Below are 19,901 nucleotides of genomic sequence, written 5' to 3' on the forward strand. Positions count from 1 at the left end.
AAAATGAGCACATAAGCAATTTGTCAGTAATAGTGTGCCGTGACTCTTTTGTATTTTTATGTCTGATTTTCTAAGCAAGTAGTTTTTAAGGAGGTGAAACTTGGGGTACATAAGACAAATTGGACTCCTGAAAGGGGTACAGTAGTCTGGAAAGGTTAAGAGCCACCTGTGCCATATGCTTGTAAGGTTTATAAATAGTAAATTTGCTGCATTTAGCTATGGAACTGTGATGCCTTTGTTTCTGGTGAATGCCAGCTTTGAAAATACTAAGTCTGCTTGTGAGCAGCTTTGCCTTCAGAGCTGCACCAGCCTATGGAGAAGAGACTCATGCACTATGTACTCTCATGGAAACTTTACCTTCGTTCTTTCTTGTTGCTGTTTTCCTGAGTGTAAATTAAATATTGTTCAGATTGAAATTATACAGTTATTCCTTGTATGTGGGGGAGGAGGGGCAGGATGGGAATCCTAAGTAGCAGCACTAGATTTTGTTAAGATACAGATCATTTTGGCACTGATTCTGACCTGGGCACCCCAATGAGTTCATTAAGCTAGCAGAGGTTATAAGTGAGAACAGAGTTTGGCCCTAGAAACTGGAGAACAGACTTTTTAGGTCACCTGCAGACTAGTGTAAAATGATTCAAGTGACACAGGGCTTCCACAGCTTACCTTGGGAGAAAATGCCTGTCATTTTCCTCTGTTTTATTCATTTAATCATAGTTGTGCTCTTTGAATTAATCCTTTGCATTTAAAAGGCCAAATTCTACCCTGGCTTACATTCTCCGCAACTCTACCCTTAAGTAAGCTTGACTCTGCTATTGTGGAAAAGCCCTATAAGAGTTGATAGGGATTGAAACCCTTAGGATTCTGTAGCAATTATTGTAAAAACCTGACAGAATTTACTAAATAGTGATAATTGGGTAGCGGGTTCTTTGTTTGTTGAAACCATTTTATAGCAAGGATGTCATTCTCTATTCAATTCTAACAGTTCAAAAAGCCTTTAGAAAAAAAATAATCATTTTCTATTCAATTCTGAAGGGATTTTTCCAGGAGGATATAGGCAAGCCCTACGGGAACTGCTAGTTATGCTGCAGAAGGATTTTCCAGGCTTACAAAGCTTCAGGGAGGTTGTTTTGATGCATTAGCATGCATTCTGCATTCTCGCCTGGTGTTCCAGAAGTAGTGTTCTGTGTCTCTGCAAACTACTCTGGATTCAGATCAAAATTATTTAAAAGAATTCATGGCAAAAAATGGGATAGTAGTTCCTATACATTTCCATATTTCCTTCATTTTTCATAGACATTTTGTCTTTTTAAAGCAGTATGAGAAGAGGAAGCAGAGAGAGAAAAGGCCATTTTCTCATGAGAAATGCCTTTACATTTTGGAGTGAAGTTCTCACAACAAATCAGACCGCTTTTCCCCATTGCCCTACTTTAGCTTGCCTTGTGTATTCAGTACAAACAATTTAAAGTGGAAAAAACTGAGTTCTTTAGCTGAGAGTTGTTTTTTTTGTTTTTAAATAAATTCTTTCTTGTTTGTAACCCTCCATTTAGAAACTTGAAGATAAAAATGCTTTTCCCTGCCAGTTTTGTCCTTTTCCATATGCCAGACATTCATTTCCCCCGCCCCCTCACTATTTTCCTTACTTTCCTCAGGCACTTCTGCCCCACACCCTCCCAGCAGTACAGCTGGTTAAGGAGCCAGGGTCTCCCCTTCCAGGGCTGAAATCACCCTCATGGCAGTGGGGGAGTAGACAATGCAGAGCAAGGTTTCAGGAAAGATCAAGCTTGGAGGGTCTGTCACAGAGATGTCTGAACCGCCCCTGCTGTTTGTGTCCCACTTGCTGGACCTGTGTGCTTTTAAGCTTCAGTTGGTCTGGGAAGGCTCCAGCACTGTCACTTTCTGCGGGACCCACTCTGTAGCATGGTTCCTAGGCACAGACTTTGTCTGTTACTTCTTCACAGAGGTGAGACCTCACAGTGCAGGCTGCCGTAGGTCACCAGGACCAGTGTTGACCCCCATGACACCCCAGTTGCTTATGTGCCCCCTTTCCTAGAGCTTTAACCTTAAGCACACTCTGCTTTACAGATTACCTCTCCAGGGACACATGAGAGTTGAACCACATAACACATGGGCTTTGCAAAAGGGATGCTGAAACAATTTACTTTGTTATGAGATAGCACAACAGAGATACTGATCCAGACAAAACAATAAAACACCTGTACACGATTCCCTACCTCAGTTTCCTCACCACTCTGGGGCATTGTTTGGGCTTAGATCAGAACCCTTAGGCCTTGCTTTGTGCTTCTGGCCACTTCTCCCTCCCTGTAATGTGGCTGGTGAGAGAATCCCCCTTTTATAAAGTCTCAGCCCCCTGTGTCATGTGACATCCCCCGCCCCACCCCCACCTCCCCAGACCAGCTTTGTCAGGTATTTAAAGTCCCTCCCTAGCTGGTCCACTGCCTGGTTACTAGCCCACCTGCCAGGACCAGTTTTCTTGGTTTGTCCACCTTTGTTGTCCAAGGCTGCTTCCATTTGACAAGAAGACTAACAAGGTCAATTATTCTGTATTAGCCCTGTACCGCTGCCCCTTGGAATTTCATCCCAAAATAGAGGTAAAAAGACAACAGAGCCTTACAATCAAAATGGAGTTTGATATAGATCTAGAGCAGTGATTCCCAAACTTGTTCCACCATTTGTGCAGGGAAAGCCCCTGACAGGACGGGCCAGTTTGTTTACCTGACGCGTCCGCAGGTTCGGATGATCGCGCCTCCCAGTGGCCGCGGTTCACTGCTCCAGGCCAATGGGAGCTGCTGGAAGCGGCAGCCAGTAAGTCCCTCGGCCCACGCCGTTTCCAGCAGCTCCCATTGGCCTGGAGCAGCGAACTGTGGCCACTGGGAGCCGCGATCGGCCGAACCTGCGGATACGGCAGGTAAACAAATTGGTGCGGCCCACCAGGGGCTTTCCCTGCAGAAGCAGCGGAACAAGTTTGGGAACCACTGATCTAGACAAAGAATTAATAATCCAAGAGAATTCATACATTGCGCATAGATTACTCAAATCATCACAGGCTCACCTTCAGATCCATGTGTTCACCAGCAAATCTCCGCTTTGTGGCTGCCAAGAAAATCTGTTTCTTCTTTGCAGACTGGAGGGAGAATCTTTTAACTTGTTGTTCCCCTGGAGGAATCTACTGCACAGCACCCCAACTTGAATTGTGTGCTGCTTCCCTAATTTGGCCCATAGCGATTGATGACATTCTCTGAGGGCCTGATCCATGGGACTCAATGAGAGTGTGGTAGTTTGCAAGAAACTGCAGAGATGCAGAGTTATTTTGCTCATGCCGGCAGCCACACCAAGTATCTTCACTCCAGTGCTCTATTCCTGGTTGACAGGGATGGTAAAATGCACCCCACTGCACTTTGCACAATCAGAGAGGTAAAACCTCGCAAGGTACTGATGGACTGAACAAAAGGAGGTGTCCAGTCACCAGGAACAAAGAAATTATTTTTTTGTAATTAATTACTACTATGTAGATCGATCAGCTTTTTCTGGACCAACATTCCTGAGGCGATTGAAATGCTTTCCACATTTTTTCCCCTGCATCTTCTGCTTTCTGAATTTTCTGTGCCAACCAAAGGACAAAAGCTTTATTATGCCTGATGTGTGTCCAGAGGCAAAAGTGCCAACAAATCTTTGGAGCATTGACTACACAAAATGTACTCTATCTGCAGCAGACACAGCATTGCATTTCAAATAACTATTGCTACCTTCGTCTCATGTGGCGCATCTTCATTTTGTGTTCAAGATCCACGTTCTGTCTTGGCTTACACCGTGGCAATTCCACTGAAGTCACCAGGGCTCGAGAGGTGACACTGTAGGCAGAATTTGGTCCAGCACGTGCAAGCACATTTGTGATCACCTGTTAAATATTTATTTACTTACTTGTATTGTGCCTTGGTCATTATGGAAAGCCCTGTGTGCTGGGAGCTCCACTAACACAGAGGAAGACGTTCTCAAATGTCCATGCAAAACCCTGGAGTGAATCATTTTAATGAACAGTCTAAAAGAGCTGGCAAACTAAGGCTACATGTACAGCTTGGGAGAGGGGAATGCAATCAAGCAGATCCACTTTTTGAACATATATTAAATACCCTGCAGATCAATGGGCAAGGTAGAGGAACGGAGTAGGCCTGTGTGGAATAGATTTTTGGGGTGGGAGACAAAGGAGATGCTATGTGGTGTCTGGAGTCACTGGAGAGATGATGTTACTTACCTTCTTCACAGGAATGATGTGAAGCCTATTTGAGATCCTTGGCATCATATATATTATTTTTATTACAGCTGGTTCCTTGAAATGTCTGGACAGTAACGTTATTTACTTTGTCTCAGCTCCCATAAGGGAGATCAAACTCCAGGTGATACTCCACCTATCTCCTATCCAATCTCTGCCCCAACTACCTCCGCATTCACAGATCACTATTAAACCACAGGGCCTCCTGGTACAAGAACCAAAATGCAGCCCCTTCTAATAACTGCTAATAGCTGGTGTCTAATTGATTATCTTCCTGGCTGGCAGCGAAATCAGACATTCCTCAACACTGATAGGAGACCACAATACTCCTCAAGGCCATCAAAATTTTTTTTAAAAAACAACACAACAAAAACCAGTTCTAGAGCAGAATGGGATAGTCCCTCCATTGAGATGTCTGAGTGGATGGTTGGTTTATAGGGCTGCCAACCCACCAGGGTTGTCCTTGAGTCTCCAGGAATTAAAGATTTATCTGTGATTAAAGATAATGTAATGTGATGGAATTCATCCAACCAAAGTTGGTAACCCCATTGGCTCACCCAACAGGGGTATTCAAACCAGACCCAGACGTGACAGTGAACACATGGCTGACACTTCCATGCAAAACCCTGGAGTCAATGATTTTAATGAAGCATGCCATCCTGCCTGTTGAAATCCGGGGGAGAGGGAGAAAACTTGCAATATCTCCTTATCACCCAAACATACAGAGTGGACTCAGATGACAATAAAGATATATCAGTTGATCTTGAACTAACAGGACCATCGCCCTTAGCCAGTGCCCTGCATTACAGCATCACAAGCAAATTAATAAAGATTAAAATGAAAACCCTGTTAGCTGGAAAGACTTGCTGGCTAAAACTTGTGTTGTTTCAGTTCCAGTATTGTTTACTTTTGACAGATTTAAAAATAAATATACTGCCTCTTTCAGAGCATTGGCGGTAACTAGAATATATGTTGATTTGGTTAATGACAAATTCCTGCTTATCAGAAACATGGGTTTTATTACTAAACTGGATTTTGCACAAGAAATGAAAGTTATCTGACCAGATGCAGTCTCTGTGAATCATGTTGCAGGATGGCTTCTGTCCACTTCGAGACAAATCAGTTTACGGGGTAAAGCATGGCCAAAAAGATCAGCTCGTCACTGAGTAAATAAAAGAGTCATTTCCTCAGATCCAGTTCCTCAGAATATGCAGGTTTCAGAGTAGCAGCCGTGTTAGTCTGTATTCGCAAAAAGAAAAGGAGTACTAGGGGCACCTTAGAGACTAACCAATTTATTTGAGCATAAGCTTTCGTGAGCTACAGCTCATACACAGTATGCATCTGATGAAGTGAGCTGTAGCTCACGAAAGCTTATGCTCAAATAAATTGGTTAGTCTCTAAGGTGCCACAAGTACTCCTTTTCTTTTTTCAGAATACTCAGTATTCTCAGATTCTTACCTTTGCCTTATTTGCTAGTTCTTGCACTCTCTCTTCAAGTGATTTTTTTAAAAAATTCTAATTACAGCTGTAGCCAGAGTGTCCTCTAAATCTAATGTGATCAAATACTGCAGTGATGATGCCATGTAAGAACCTAAATAGAATGGAGTACATGACTTTCTGCACTCTGAAACTTTTAAGAATGTCTGTCTGTCACTGTCTACGGCTGACAACGTGCTGTTATCTAACATTTTATGCACCAAGTCTACTTTTTTGTGACTGTGTCCTTCATTTCCTTCACTGCAACCTTCAAATTCTATGATCCCACATCAAGATCTGCCTTGATGGGGCAAGCATCATCTTTGCCTCCCTGAATGCACAGTTTGGAGGAGGAGTTTTTCCTTTACGCATGTTTGCTCCACATATCTGCCCTTTAGTATTCCCAAAAGAAATGAGGTAAAGCTTCAATTGAAAAACTGAGGCAAATCTGCTCCAAAGGAGTAGCAAACTACAGAGCTAAAACCAATACATCCGCTTAGTCAGTATATATGAACAGCCAGTTCTCTGTTTTACAGCATAAGTTTGATTACAATAATGATATTAATGATTTTAAAAACTCCTCTTCTGTTCCCTCAGTATATGTCTGAATCAAAACCTCTCCCTTGGACCTGCTGTTCTGAGTTATACTGGGGTACAGTCACTACAGTGGCATGATATCGATGCACCAAATTTTACAGCTGGAGTAATTGTTCTACTTCACTGACAGAATCTGAACCATATTTACCTGTGTTCCCTGCCCGACTACATTTTCTACCAAATGAACAGCATGCCATTTCTTCAATGATCCATTTTGAAAGTTCTTCTGGGACATTTCAGATCACCAGCTATTATAACTTTAGCAGAATTGTTCATTTTTAAGGGATTAGCCTGATGGCTTGGTAGAATGCCAGATTGCTCTCTTTTTGCAGCTACTGTTATGACTGCTTTCCACAATGTATCCATTTGAGATCCTCCCTCCTTAACTGGAAATAAATCTATTACTGGTGAAGCTCTTGGTGTCTTTTAAATGTAATCTCTGGTGAACAGCAAGTCCTGTGCTTGAAGCCAGAATTTTCCCACTGTTCATTGACTGAACTCAACAAATATCTCATTGAGATCCTGAGATGACTCAAGGTCACAACATTCACCTACCAGCACCGAGTCACTGGTCTGGACTTCTGAATTTTTCCAGATAGCAGACAGGCTTAAAGAGCAAAGCCATTTATAGACCCAGTTATTATAATGATGCACAGGAAGAAAAATAGATTTATAACAATCATAACATACAAAATGGTAATACAAATACTGAGAATTAGAGCTATGGAAAGACAAATACTGGATACTGGATCTATGACTACTACTAAACCAATAAACTGCTATCCCACCTGAAGCACACCATTCTAGAACAAAACATACAACAGAAACAGATTTCACTCTTTAACCTGAAATATAGAAGTTTTATGTATTGATACAACTCTTGCAATGACTTATTCCTGCTCTCTCCATAGTTCCTGCTCCCTACATAATTGTTTATTGATTACTTTTTTAATGTAAACCAGCCATTTTTCCTGTAAGAACTACTTGGTTTCTTTATATGCACACTGAATATGTTAAACTTATTTCTGGAAAGAGGAAATCTTAATGTGTAAGCTTCTTTTCATCCTACAACTTTTAAACTGTTTTAAGGAAAGTAAAGTAAAAGCAATTAGCTTTTAAAAATAATTTTAAAACTGTGTTCAAACACCCTTCTATGGGATGTGGTCACAAACATGATACTTGTAAAACACTGCTGAAAGCAGTTTGGTTGTCATGTGGACAAGTCTTTATTACAGGGTTTGCTGCGTTGTAATATGATTGCATGCACTGCAAAGCACATCTTAATTAATTCCCAAAGGCAAAGTGGGAATGTGCTAAGGCAGTTGTGAAAACATTCTAACTGCAGTTTAGACCTTGTAGTTCTGCTCTGAAAAGCGACTCTAAAAATGGCATTGTGGGATTCTGTATTTATTGTTGGTCCATTCTTTCTAGATCAAATATGCTCAGGTATAAAGATTTTTTTCCCCTTACTAGCCACGGTCTCATCATGAGATCCAAAAGTTAAAGCTTTCTGGTTCGTGCACCACCACCTGTAAGAGATTCTGTCAGCAAAATGCTGCCTTGCTTTGCCTCTGGCCAAACCCACTGTCCCCACTAAATTAGGCAGACTTTGGTCCAGCATGTGCAACTTAATTAATGCTGGGGAGGATCAGAGACCTCAAAGAGAATCCAGCTCCCTCACTCAAAACTGTGTTAGGTTTTCAATGCTAATGGAAGTAAAAACATAGTAAAAACATTTTTTCACTAAAGTCAGCAGATCTGACTCTGAAAACACAGAGGGAGCAGAACTTTTGAGGGAAAAGATGCCATTTTTATATGGTCACTTTTCAGACCATAACCATACTTTAAGCTAAACAGTTTTTTAAAAATGTTTTTTTAAACTTTGTGCTCGTGTGTTACATGGCACAAGAGACTTTCATCCCTAGAAAAACTCTGATAGGTGTTGAACAATAAACTGTATGTATTCTAAGCTATAATAATACATAAACATTTGCATCAGCTCCTATGGGCTTTGTCATTTCTGTATAGGGATGGGCCCAGACCCTCAAAGGGATGTAGTTGTCTACCTTCCTTTGATTTCATTTCTGCTGAAGTCAATAGGAACTGGGAACCTAATTACTTTTGAGGACCTGGGCCATAAAGTCTGAGTATTCATGGCAGACAGTTAGAGATGGGAAGATACTCACTGAAGTAAGTGAAAAGACTCAGAGATTCATTGATTCTAAGGCCAGAAGGGACCACTGTGATCATTTAATCAGACCACTTGTATGGCACAGGCCACAGAACTTCCCCAAATTCCCACTGACTTCAGTGAGTTTTCATTCAGGTCCATAAAGCAGAAAAAACATTACACTGAAATCAAGTTACACTGTTCTGTTACTCTCATACTAACAGTAAGTATCTCATAGGCTGGAGCTAAATATGAGTTTGGTGCTTTGCATTTCTCAGTTGGGAGCAGTAAACTTCATCCACCTTCAGGACATAGGGTGAACTCACATCATGGGTTCCTGTCCACTACCAGGAGAGGGGACTCAGCAGTGTAAGCCTCCTGCAGCCTTTGCTTCACTGGGGTGCTCAGAACTAACCGATAAAATCCCCAAAGCGGGCAGGACTGACCCAGGAAGGGCTTAAAGGAGGCTGGTTGGGACCGGGAGCAGTCCAGATTTAAGGCCTGCCTCCACTGCAATAAAGAGGTGTGACTGCAGCACAGGTAGACATATCCGAAATAGCTTGTCTCTAACAAGATCAACGCTAGCTCGCGTAACAATAGCGGTGTAGCTGTAGTAGCATGGGGGGTAGCAGAGGCTGGTTGCTCAAGCATGTACACAGCGTCCTGTCCTCTCCTCTCAGTGCTAGGGTTTCTGTTACCCTTTTCTAGCTTCTCCACTATCACATACAAACAAACCGCCATTAGATCAAAGCTTGCTTGGGTATGCCTTCATAAGCTGCAACCCCACCTCCTGATTACCGTGTAGACAGACCCAGAGTTCCTGTCTTAGGCAGCTGGTGCTGGAGAGGCTGCTAGGAAATTATGACTTAAAATTGGCTTCCCTGTGAAGCCCCTCTCTGGTGCAGCTGGCCCATGTGGCTGAATATAGCCCATTTAAAAAAATATTGCTTTTCAGAAGAAATTTAGGGGCAGATCCTCAGCTAGTGTGAATCAGTGTGTAGCTCTTCTGAAGTCAGAGCTAGGCCCACTTGCATCAGCTGTGGATCTGGTCCAGAGTGCCTTGTCAACATGTAGGTTAAAATACAGATCTAAGTATATGATAATACATGTGTTAAGGGAATAGAAACCCACTAAAAGTAAAATATTACAGGAATCGTTGCAATACACCTTCCAGGTGCATAAATCATCAATTAACTTTTATACAGCTAAATAACAGAAGCATTTCCTCTCTTCTCAGTGCCATTGTTTCTGTTCCCCTTTTTCCAGTTTCCCCCCAGTTACTTACAAACAAACCATCGTTTGTTCAAGTTCCTCAGATTTTTACACCATATATCAGGTGTTGAAGGGGGTAATTGAGTATATTGATTTCTAATTTAATAACATCATGGCACAATGCTTGCTAGGAAATGGTTCCTGTATGGTTGCAGAAGTATTCAGATACATTTTCTTTGCTCTGATGACAGGTTTCATAGTGGTAGCCATGGTAGTCCGTATCAGCAAAAAGAACGAAGAGTACTTGTGGTTCCTCAGAGACTAACAAATCTATCTGACCATAAGCTTTCGTGGGCTAAAGAGATATATATATATATTCCTACTGTATTTTCCACTGCATGCATCTGATGAAGCAGGCTTTAGCCCACGAAATCTTATGCTCAAATAAATGTATTAGTCTCTAAGGTGCCACAAGTACTCCTCCTCCTTTTTCTTTGCTCTGTTAAAGTGGTCACTTCTTTTATATTACTTAGTGTAAATGCCTCTCCGGCTTAGGAGTTTTTGTCACACAGTGTGCAAGTTTTCACCTCCCTGGGTTCTTGCCAACCCCCCACAATTGTGTGGGCCAACTAGCAATAGGGCAAAGCTGCAAAATTCAGAGCCAAATTGGTATCTCTATTTCAAACACTCCAAAGTTGGAGTATCCATATATGAAGTTTTGGTCCAATACAAAGAGAGAGATGTGAAATGTCAATCCACATCTAGGTATGGACTCTACCCCAGGCGCCCTCAAAGTCTGGGGTATGGATAATGGGTTTGATTTAGGCCCACTGTCTACTCCCAGCATTTGAAAGCTATTAGATTTTAGTCCTTGCCAAAATATTTTTGGACTTTGTGTATTTCATGTAGGGACAGAATGAGAAAACTGGAACCCTTCTGAAAAAGTGATCCTGCTAGAGAGGGGCAGAGGGCATACTAAAGATTTAGGATCTAAGGAGCTGAACCTTTCCCCCCTAAGTCAATGGCAAAACTCCCATTCATGTTAAACAGGCTCTAAGGAAAGTGACAAGGTTGGCAATTCAGCAATCAGTATGAGTGAAGAATTAGAGTATATTGAAAAATTTTGAAAGAAAAGCACCTTTAAGACTAAGATTTCATCTCAATAAGTTTCACAACATTAAATAATTAATCTTCACCACAATCTCCAATTTAAGTGGGAAAACTTAAAACTAAGGAGGTCAAAGAAATTTGCCGATTTCTCCTCCCTGGTGTAAGAATTTAGCCCCACTCTTTCCCCCTTTCACAATATCTACAGGTTTCGGGAAAGACATATACTTCCTGCTGCCTTTTTTTTTTAAGGGAAACCTTCTTAGTTCCAGTTGGCTCTGATCCTGCATTCCTTATACATGCAAAACTGCCCTGGTTTCCAGAAGTGGGAACTCCTGGGAGTTCTCCGAAAGTTTGGGGCACACAAGGAAGGCAGGATGGGGCCTGTGGTGCCTACAGGAAAAAAAACCAAAAAACCCCATATTGCACATACCCTGCCATCCATTTCGATTTCAGTCAAATGTAGTGAAGAAAAGACCCAGGCTCAGGATGAATGAGTGCTGACCCCCAGTGACGTCAATGGGGCTACTCCTGTGAGCAAGTGCTTGCCAGCCTAAGGGTTCCACAGCTGGAGCCTTCGTTTTTTCAGATTATGAATGTCTGTGTCCTTTCTGGCTAGAAAGAATCATCATTATGCTCGGAACTTCTGCATGTTCCAAGCCCTGTACAGCCAGGAAATAATTCCACCACTACTGCACTCCCCCCGGCTTTCTGCAAAGCCCCCCTGTGCTGCCTCCCCAGCATCCTAGGGACTGAAGAGGCCTTTACACCTGCAGGCGGCCCATCCAGCTCTGCGGTACCCTCAGGGCCCAGGAAAACCAGGGCTGAGGCCCCCGGCCAAGCGAACCAGGGTGGATGGGGAGCGATGAGGTGGCTTGTTCCTGCATTAGGAGCGAGGGGGAATCCGTGGAGTCCCCTGGTTTCCTACCCACCCCCTGCACGGCCGCAAATCACTGGGCAGCCCGGTCCCTACCCCGTCCTCCCCAGCTTCGCGGAGGTGCAGCCGCAGAGGCAAAGCGCTAGAGGTCTCTGCACCGCAGGCTGGACGGAGGGAGATATTTTATAAACCCGCCTCCGATGAGCCCAGGGCCGCCGCTGACTGGCTCGTGCCCGGTCCGAAGGTGACTGATTCCCCCTCCCTCGAGCGAGGGCCAGGCCGGCAGCCAGCAGCCAGCGCCCGTCAGAGGCCAGCCCCTGACACTCCCTCCTGCGTTCCCCAGCCTGTGGTGAGCCCTGAAAGGGTTCCATGAAGTCACCAAGTTTTACAGTTCCTTGGGGGTGCGGGGAGTGGGGTGGGTGGGGAGGGGAATCCACGTTTGGTGCTGGACAGGGGATGAGTGATCAAAGCTGAGCTAATGCTTCCTGTTGCAGCAGGGGCGATATATATACAACGTGCCTTTCATGTAGGGGGGAGTCAGCAGCAGGCTGCGAGGGGACCGGAGCTTTCACTGCCTCCCTGTCTAGCGTCCCCAGCTCCCTGAGGTTTCTCCCGCCGACCACAATGAACACGGTCCTGCGCTGCACGCTTGTGGTAAGTCCCTTCGCAGAGGTAGATCGGAGCCTTTGGAGGGCTGCAGATCCACTCTTCCCCTCGGTTTTTTTTCGTTTGCTCTTCCTTCTGGTTAACGTGTTCCAGTTTCATCACCGTGGGCTTTTGTGGTAAGATTTAAACTGGGACGGGAGCTTCCAGCGTCAGGAGAAAAGAAGATACTTTTATTACATAAGGTATTGGCATCATTTGCTTTGCATTCATGTTCTTTCCTGCCTTACTCTTCCCCCGTCTTCGCAGGCTCACATCACTCTTACACTAGCAAAAACGATATGAGCTGGCAATGGATTTTTAGCTTGGGATGTTTCTTTTATGACTTATTAAAACTCCATATTTGCCTAGTCTTCCGAGTCACTGTTCGTTATTATTGCACAAGTGTCGATCAGTATCTTCAGGTCTTGGGAGAACATTCTTGCTTTAGGAAAAACGGTGTGACCACAGAATGTATTTAAAAGCACAGACAGATGATGTTTCTTTCGACTTTCTAAACTGCTCAATTTTGCTTTGTGTACACAAACAGAGGGTGAATTAGTAGTAGTGTCCTTCATGTCATTGCAGGAAATGTTATTGCTGGGGCAGCAGGTGTCTTCTAAGCCCCTGCTTTTAGTGGTTGGTTAAAAAGTTTGTTCCAGTGCTGAGACCACCACAGGTATACTTAGAACAATTTTTCAAAGATAGATAGATAGATAAATAGATAGATAGATAGATCTTTGAAAAATTGCTCTAAGTATACCTATGGTGGTCTCAGCACTGGAACAAACCTTTTAAAATGTTGTTTAATCTATTTAGCTGTTTAGAAGTTAAAATTGCATTAAATCAATTTTTGAAATGTGTATAGACTTCTACTGTGTAATAAATATTTAAACAGTACTTGGTTGTTATAACAATGGACTATTACATATTCATATACAGTTACTTTTCTAGAATGTCTTAGCAAGTATCGTGGCATTAATGTCCAGGTAATCTCTGATACAGTTAGAACTGAGTTACATATTCTAAAAGTTCATTAAACTGCATGTGTGTGTGTATATTCATGTAAAACAAATTAGAAGATTTCCAGTCACTGATGAGTAATACATGTGTATTACTTTGGGTAGAATTTCCTGAAAGAGTTTTTTGAAAAACAAACCGAAGTAATTAATGGGGGCTGGAGGAAGAGCAAAAATTGTTATGTTTATGGTCAGCAAATTGAAATGTGAGACTAAAACCTTTTTATTTACCTTATATTATTATGCCTTTTTTGTTTATATAAATGGACAGGAAGTTAAGTGTGGAATGTCAGCAATAACTTGTTACCAACTTGCCTTTCTTTCTGTTCATCATAATGTAATAGCATTTAAACATTTTAATGTATTAGATTCCTAGTTAACTGTAATATAATAAAGTGGTACATTTTCTAAAATAACAATTTACAATGAAATTAAACTTGATCTTCATTTTAGAGCAGCAGTGATATCACCAACAGACTTTCATGCACCAAGGAATGTGAAAAAATGCCAATAAGTTGTTACTGTATCCTGTTACTAATCCCCCACTTTATCCCATCTCCTAAATTTGACCTCTCTCTCTGCTATTTTGGATCTCTAATATGACACCCTTTTCTTGGTGTGCCTGTCTGGTCTGTCATGTGTAGGCAGCCGTTGTTTTAATCTACTGTAGCAATTTTGATGCTTTCTCATTTATATTTCTCTTCGGTCATGATTCAGCCTCTCCATTGAATAGGATTGCTACTAACTCACCATCTTCCTGACCAAACCTGAAGAAGAGCTCTGTGCAAGATCGAAAGCTTGTCTATGTCAGCAGCAGAAGTTGGTCCAGTAAAAGAGATTACATCGCCCACCATGTCATCTTCCTGGAAGAATACTATGTTTGTAGTAGTAGTAATTCTATTCAGTGTAGAGGCTTCATGTATCCATGATATGAATTCATACCCATGACAGTTGCATGGCATAGGTCTAGGTTATCTCAGAAATCCTGCTGTCACTATAAGATGTGTAATTTTACCTAGAGATTAATACATGATTTGCAGATCTGATGCATCTTTCCAGAGCTGTTCTGTTGGTTGGTTATTTTTTTTCTTCACTTCCTCATTCTCATCCTCACAGAGATTGTGAATCCTAGCTATGAAGAATATTTAGTTCACCGTTTCTCAAACCCAAGAGCAGCTGTCTGCCTGCTCAGACAGCTGAAAATGGAATAATACTAATTTAGACTTCCAGAGAGCCTTTATCCACAATTCTTAATGTAAAGGTGTAAATTTGTAAATACTGACAAAACAAAAGCTCTGTAAGGTAGGCTACATATCTCATTTCACTGACGAAGAAACTGAGGGCCTGTCTACACAGCAAGCTACAGTAACTCCTCACTTATCGTTGTAGTTATGTTCCTGAAAAATGTGACTTTAAGTGAAACGATGTTAAGCAAATCCAGTTTCCCCATAGGCATTAATGTAAATAGGTGGGGGTTAGGTTCCAGGGAATTTTTTTTCACCAGACAAAAGACTATATATATATAGTATATATACACACACACACATACACACAGAGTATAAGTTTTAAACAAACAATTTAATACTGGTACACAGCGATGATGATTGTGAAGTTTGGTTGAGGTGGTGAAGTCAGAGGGTGAGATATTTCCCAGGGAATGTCTTACTGCTAAATGATGAACTAGCAATCAGCTGAGCCCTCAAGGGTTAACCCATTGTTGTTAATGTAGCCTCACACTCTACAAGGCAGCACGAATGGGGAGGGGAGACAGCATGGCAGACAGAGACAGAGACACACACCGTGTGTGTGAGAGAGAGAGATGCGCATTGCCCCTTTAAGTATGCTGACCCCACTCTAAGTACACTGCCTTTTTAAGTAGATCAGCAAGTTGAGACAGCAGCTGCTGCCAGGAAGCTCCCTCCATCCTGAGCCCTGTCGTGTCCTCCCCCTACTCTATGGAATTGGGGTAAGCGGGGTGCAGGAGCAGGGGGGAGGGGGACATCCTGACATTAGCCCCGTTCTTTCCTTCCCGTCCCCCTGCACAGCAATCGGGAGGCTCCCAGGAGCACCTCCAAGGCAGAGGGCAGGAGCAGCACATGGCAATGGGGGCAGGGACAGCTGAACTGCCTGGCAATTGATAGCCTGCTAGGCGGCTGCCATACGGGGAACTTAGGGGACCTGATAGGGGGGCTGTCGGTCCACCCTGGTTCCAAGCCCCCACCAGCTAGCTCCAACGGGCTGCTCTTCCTGCAAGCAGTGGACAAAGCAGGCAGCTGCCAAACGACATTATAAGGGAGCATTGCACAACTTTAAATGAGCATGTTCCCTAATTGATCAGCAACTTAACAACGAAACAAAGTTAACCGGGATGACTTTAAGTGAGGAGTTACTGTACTGAGTGGCAAGCTGGTGTGCTGTAGATTCATAACCGGGCTTGTGTAATGTCCTGTGTGAACACTGCTACAGTGCAGTGAAAGTCCCTGAGTGTGGATAGAGCACTATGCTTTGAAGTCGCAGTACATTAAAACACACTCTGAAACTATCACAGCACTTGTAGCTGTGTCCACATGGCAAGGTAGCATGTGGCAAACTGGTGTGCTATAGATTCACGCCCTGGCTTGTAGCGCAGTAACTTGCCATGTAGACAAGCCCTGAGACAGAGGTTAAGATCCACATCTTTCAAATACTGGTGCCTATAGTTGGCACCTACATTCATATTTAGGTATAGTATCTAAATAAGTGCCTGGTTGTTAGAGTTGCTGAACACATGTGCCTTTCATTCAAGTGAACTAGGTAACAAAGTTTGAAAATGTGTGCCCTAAATGACTTGCCTGGGTTAATATAGCAAGTATACGGTTAAGCCAGAGAGACAAACCAGATCTCCAGGTTCTCAGCCTTGTGCTTTAACCACCAGCCTACTTCCTCTCACATTAAGGGAAAAAAGTATTGGCTAGATATCTTTCTAAAAGATTAAATTGGACAATTCAATAATTAAGAGATCTCAGTTTGTGCAATTAGGGTCTGATCCTTTGATGAGCTGGAAGGCCTTGTTAATTTGTCATATAGCCATTGAGTTCCGTTTGCAGTTTAAGGGTATCTTGTGCATTTTTCCAGATGTGGAGAATACTGTACTAAATATAAAGAAAAGGAGGACTTGTGGCACCTTAGAGACTAACAAATTTATTTGAGCATAAGCTTTCGTGAGCTACAGCTCACTTCATCGGATGCATTCAGTGGAAAATACAGTGGGGAGATTTATATACACAGAGAACATGAAACAATGGGTGTTACCATACACACTGTAAAGAGAGTGATCAGGTAAGGTGAGCCGTTACCAGCGGGGTGTGGGGGTGTGGGGTGGGACCTTTTGTAGTGATAATCAAGGTGAGCCATTTCCAGCAGTTGACAAGAACATCTGAGGAACAAAGGGGGAGAGAATAAACATGGGGAAATAGTTTTACTTTGTGTAATGACACATCCACTCCCAGTCTTTATTCAAGCCTAAGTTAATTGTATCCAGTTTGCAAATTAATTCCAATTCAGCAGTCTCTCCTTGGAGTCTGTTTCTGAAGTTTTTTTGTTGAAGAATTGCCACTTTTAGGTCTGTTATCGAGTGATCAAAGAGATTGAAGTGTTCTCCGACTGGTTTTTGAATGTTATAATCCTTGACGTCTGATTTGTGTCCATTTATTCTTTTAGGTAGAGACTGTCCAGTTTGGCCAATGTACATGGCAGAGGGGCATTGCTGGCACATGATCACTGTCGTTACAGTGTGTATGGTAACTCCCATTGTTTCATGTTCTCTTTGTATATAAATCTCCCCACTGCATTTTCCACTGAATGCACCCGATGAAGTGAGCTGTAGCTCACGAAAGCTTATGCTCAAATAAATTGGTTAGTCTCTAAGGTGCCACAAGTACTCCTTTTCTTTTTGCAGATACAGACTAACACGGCTGCTACTCTGAAACCTGTACTAAATATGCTGCAGTTAGATTACATGAAGAATTCAACATGGCGTTTAGGCTGTTGAGTGCTTTCTGGGACTGCTTCTGCTCCCACTGCAATCAGATAAACATCCCAGTAACACCAAAGGGCCCAAGCCCTTTATGTAAAAAAAAAAAAAAAGTGATGGTGGAGTTGTGTAAACCCTTTATGAAGAGATCCCAAACCAGATGAAACCTGCTTGATTTTAGCTTCTGTTGCACACCTGAAACACAGCCTTTGTTTGCCAAAAGGTTTGCTGAGTTTGGGCTGAGGTTCAAGTGCACCTATGACCAATTATGACTTTGGGTGGAAAGTATGTAAAGCTCAGTCATTTTGCAAGTGTTCCATGACAAAACAAGTCGAACTTGGTGATTTCAGATGGATTTTGCTTTTGGATTAATAACACCCTCCCCCCAAAAGTAACAATCAAGGGGTGCAATCCCACAAGAAAGAAAGCCTGGAACATTTTGCACAAACCAGGACCACATATCTGTACAGATCTAACAATTGCCTATTTAGAATGTGATCCTCTGAGGTGTCCACTGCCTTTAGTTTTCATTGAAGTCTTCGGAGTTGAGGTTACTTCGCATCATCCAGGATGAGGCCCATAGGAAACATAACATACTTCCTATTAATAAGTAAACATGCAAGTATTTGAGACACCACAGATTTTTTTTTTTAGAACAGTCGATAACCTGTGGTACCACAGATAGTGTTGGGAGGTAATTGATGTTCATTTTTTAATGATGTAGATGGAATAAGATGTCAATCATTCTTTGTTTGCCTGCACTGGTAAAGGTATTCCAGTTTCTAACACAGAGGTTAATATGCAGTGGAAAGGAGTATTTTGTAATCCCTGTGAAGTGTACAGTGTATGAAAAAAGGCTGTGACATAAATTGAAAGTGGATACAAGAATTTTTACACAATGTACAATGAAACCTTAGGACTCACCACCACAAGATATTTTGTGGATAAAATCCTCAGCAAGATTTGAAAAGCACTAGATAGGTCTATAAATAAGAATAGCACCTGCAGTTACGTGAGATAAAATTTACAAGGTCTGTCCAGACTCCTGCTTCAGAGTATGAGGTGATCATGAGCTGAGTTCAGGAAAATAAATTTTCCCCATGGGGTCAATTCTGTTGAATTTACTCAGAGGTGAGTAGTCCCAATGAGGTCTTTGAAGTAATTAGGATTTGGTAGTAAGGAAAGTGAGGAAGTTTAGGCCCATGCTTTTAGTATCTCAGTTAGCCAGGTGACAGGATTCTCCTCCCATCCCATTCCCCGGTCTGAAAAATTTTGTATACTGTCAAAGACAGGATGATAGGATTAGACGACCATTGATCTCATCCAGTTTGGCGATTCACGATGTGCTGTTTTGACTCACTAAACTATTAGTAGTGTGAAGGCTTTTTAATGTTGTCAAGGTTCCTTCCCCACTCTGAACTCTAGGGTACAGATGTGGGGACCTGCATGAAAGACCCCCTAAGCTTATTCTTACCAGTTTAGGTTAAAAGCTGCCACCACCAAAGTGTTACACAAAGAACAGGGGAAGTACCCACTTGGAAATGTCTCCCCCCCAAAAAATATCCCCCCAAGCACTACACCCCCTTTCCAGGGGAAGGCATGATAAAAATCCTCACCAATTTGCACAGGTGAACACAGACCCAAACCCTTGGATCTTAAGAACAATGAAAAAGCAATCAAGTTCTTAAAAGAAGAATTCTAATGAAATTTTAATGAAAGGGCCTTCCCAAAGGCTTTCCATAGTTCCTGCCAGGAAATTAGTTCCTGCATCTGTGAGGATGTCGGAGGACCAACCTACCCTGGCAAAAATGTCTGCTAGTGCCTGGCACACACTTTTAGCCCTGGTGTTGCTTAGAGCTACTGCTTCCGGCCATCGGGTGGCAAAATCCATGAAAGTCAGTATGTACTGCCAAAATATCCCCCCAAGCACTACACCCCCTTTCCAGGGGAAGGCGTGATAAAAATCCTCACCAATTTGCACAGGTGAACACAGACCCAAACCCTTGGATCTTAAGAACAATGAAAAAGCAATCAAGTTCTTAAAAGAAGAATTTGAATGAAATTTTAATGAAAGGGCCTTCCCAAAGGCTTTCCATAGTTCCTGCCAGGAAATTAGTTCCTGCATCTGTGAGGATGTCGGAGGACCAACCTACCCTGGCAAAAATGTCTGCTAGTGCCTGGCACACACTTTTAGCCCTGGTGTTGCTTAGAGCTACTGCTTCCGGCCATCGGGTGGCAAAATCCATGAAAGTCAGTATGTACTGCTTTCCTCTGGATGTCTTTTTCGGAAAAGGACCCAGAATATCCACAGCTACTTGCTGAAATGGAACCTCAATGATGGGAGTGGCTGAAGAGGGCCTTTGACCTGATCTTGGGGTTTTCCCACTTTTTGGCACACCTCACAAGACCGGACATAGGTAGAAACATCCTTGCCCATTCCCTCCCAGTGGAATGACCTCCGAAAACAGTCTTTGGTCCTGTTCACCCCAGCATGGCCA

General features: G+C 42.7%; 1 protein-coding gene across 6 annotated transcripts in view; it reads left to right on the top strand.

Moving 5' to 3' along the window:
- The window catches only part of TNFRSF11B (TNF receptor superfamily member 11b), a 116,183-nt gene that overhangs the window by 71,672 nt on the left and 24,610 nt on the right, over positions 1 to 19,901 (top strand). For 2 of the 6 annotated variants that reach the window (XM_048841538.2, XM_048841539.2), the window contains exon 3: positions 12,261 to 12,384. The exons of 1 other annotated variant lie outside the window; for it this stretch is intronic. In XM_048841538.2, the coding sequence (XP_048697495.2) occupies positions 12,355 to 12,384 (30 nt within the window). In that variant the 5' untranslated portion in view covers positions 12,261 to 12,354. Of the gene's footprint in view, positions 1 to 12,059; positions 12,080 to 12,163; positions 12,385 to 12,454; positions 12,579 to 19,901 lie in introns of those variants that run through there. 3 more of the 6 variants (XM_048841542.2, XM_075124961.1, XM_075124963.1) reach the window with 3 other exon arrangements.

Source organism: Caretta caretta, chromosome 2 (assembly GCF_965140235.1).
Source record: "Caretta caretta isolate rCarCar2 chromosome 2, rCarCar1.hap1, whole genome shotgun sequence".
NCBI classification, from domain to species: Eukaryota; Metazoa; Chordata; order Testudines; family Cheloniidae; genus Caretta; species Caretta caretta.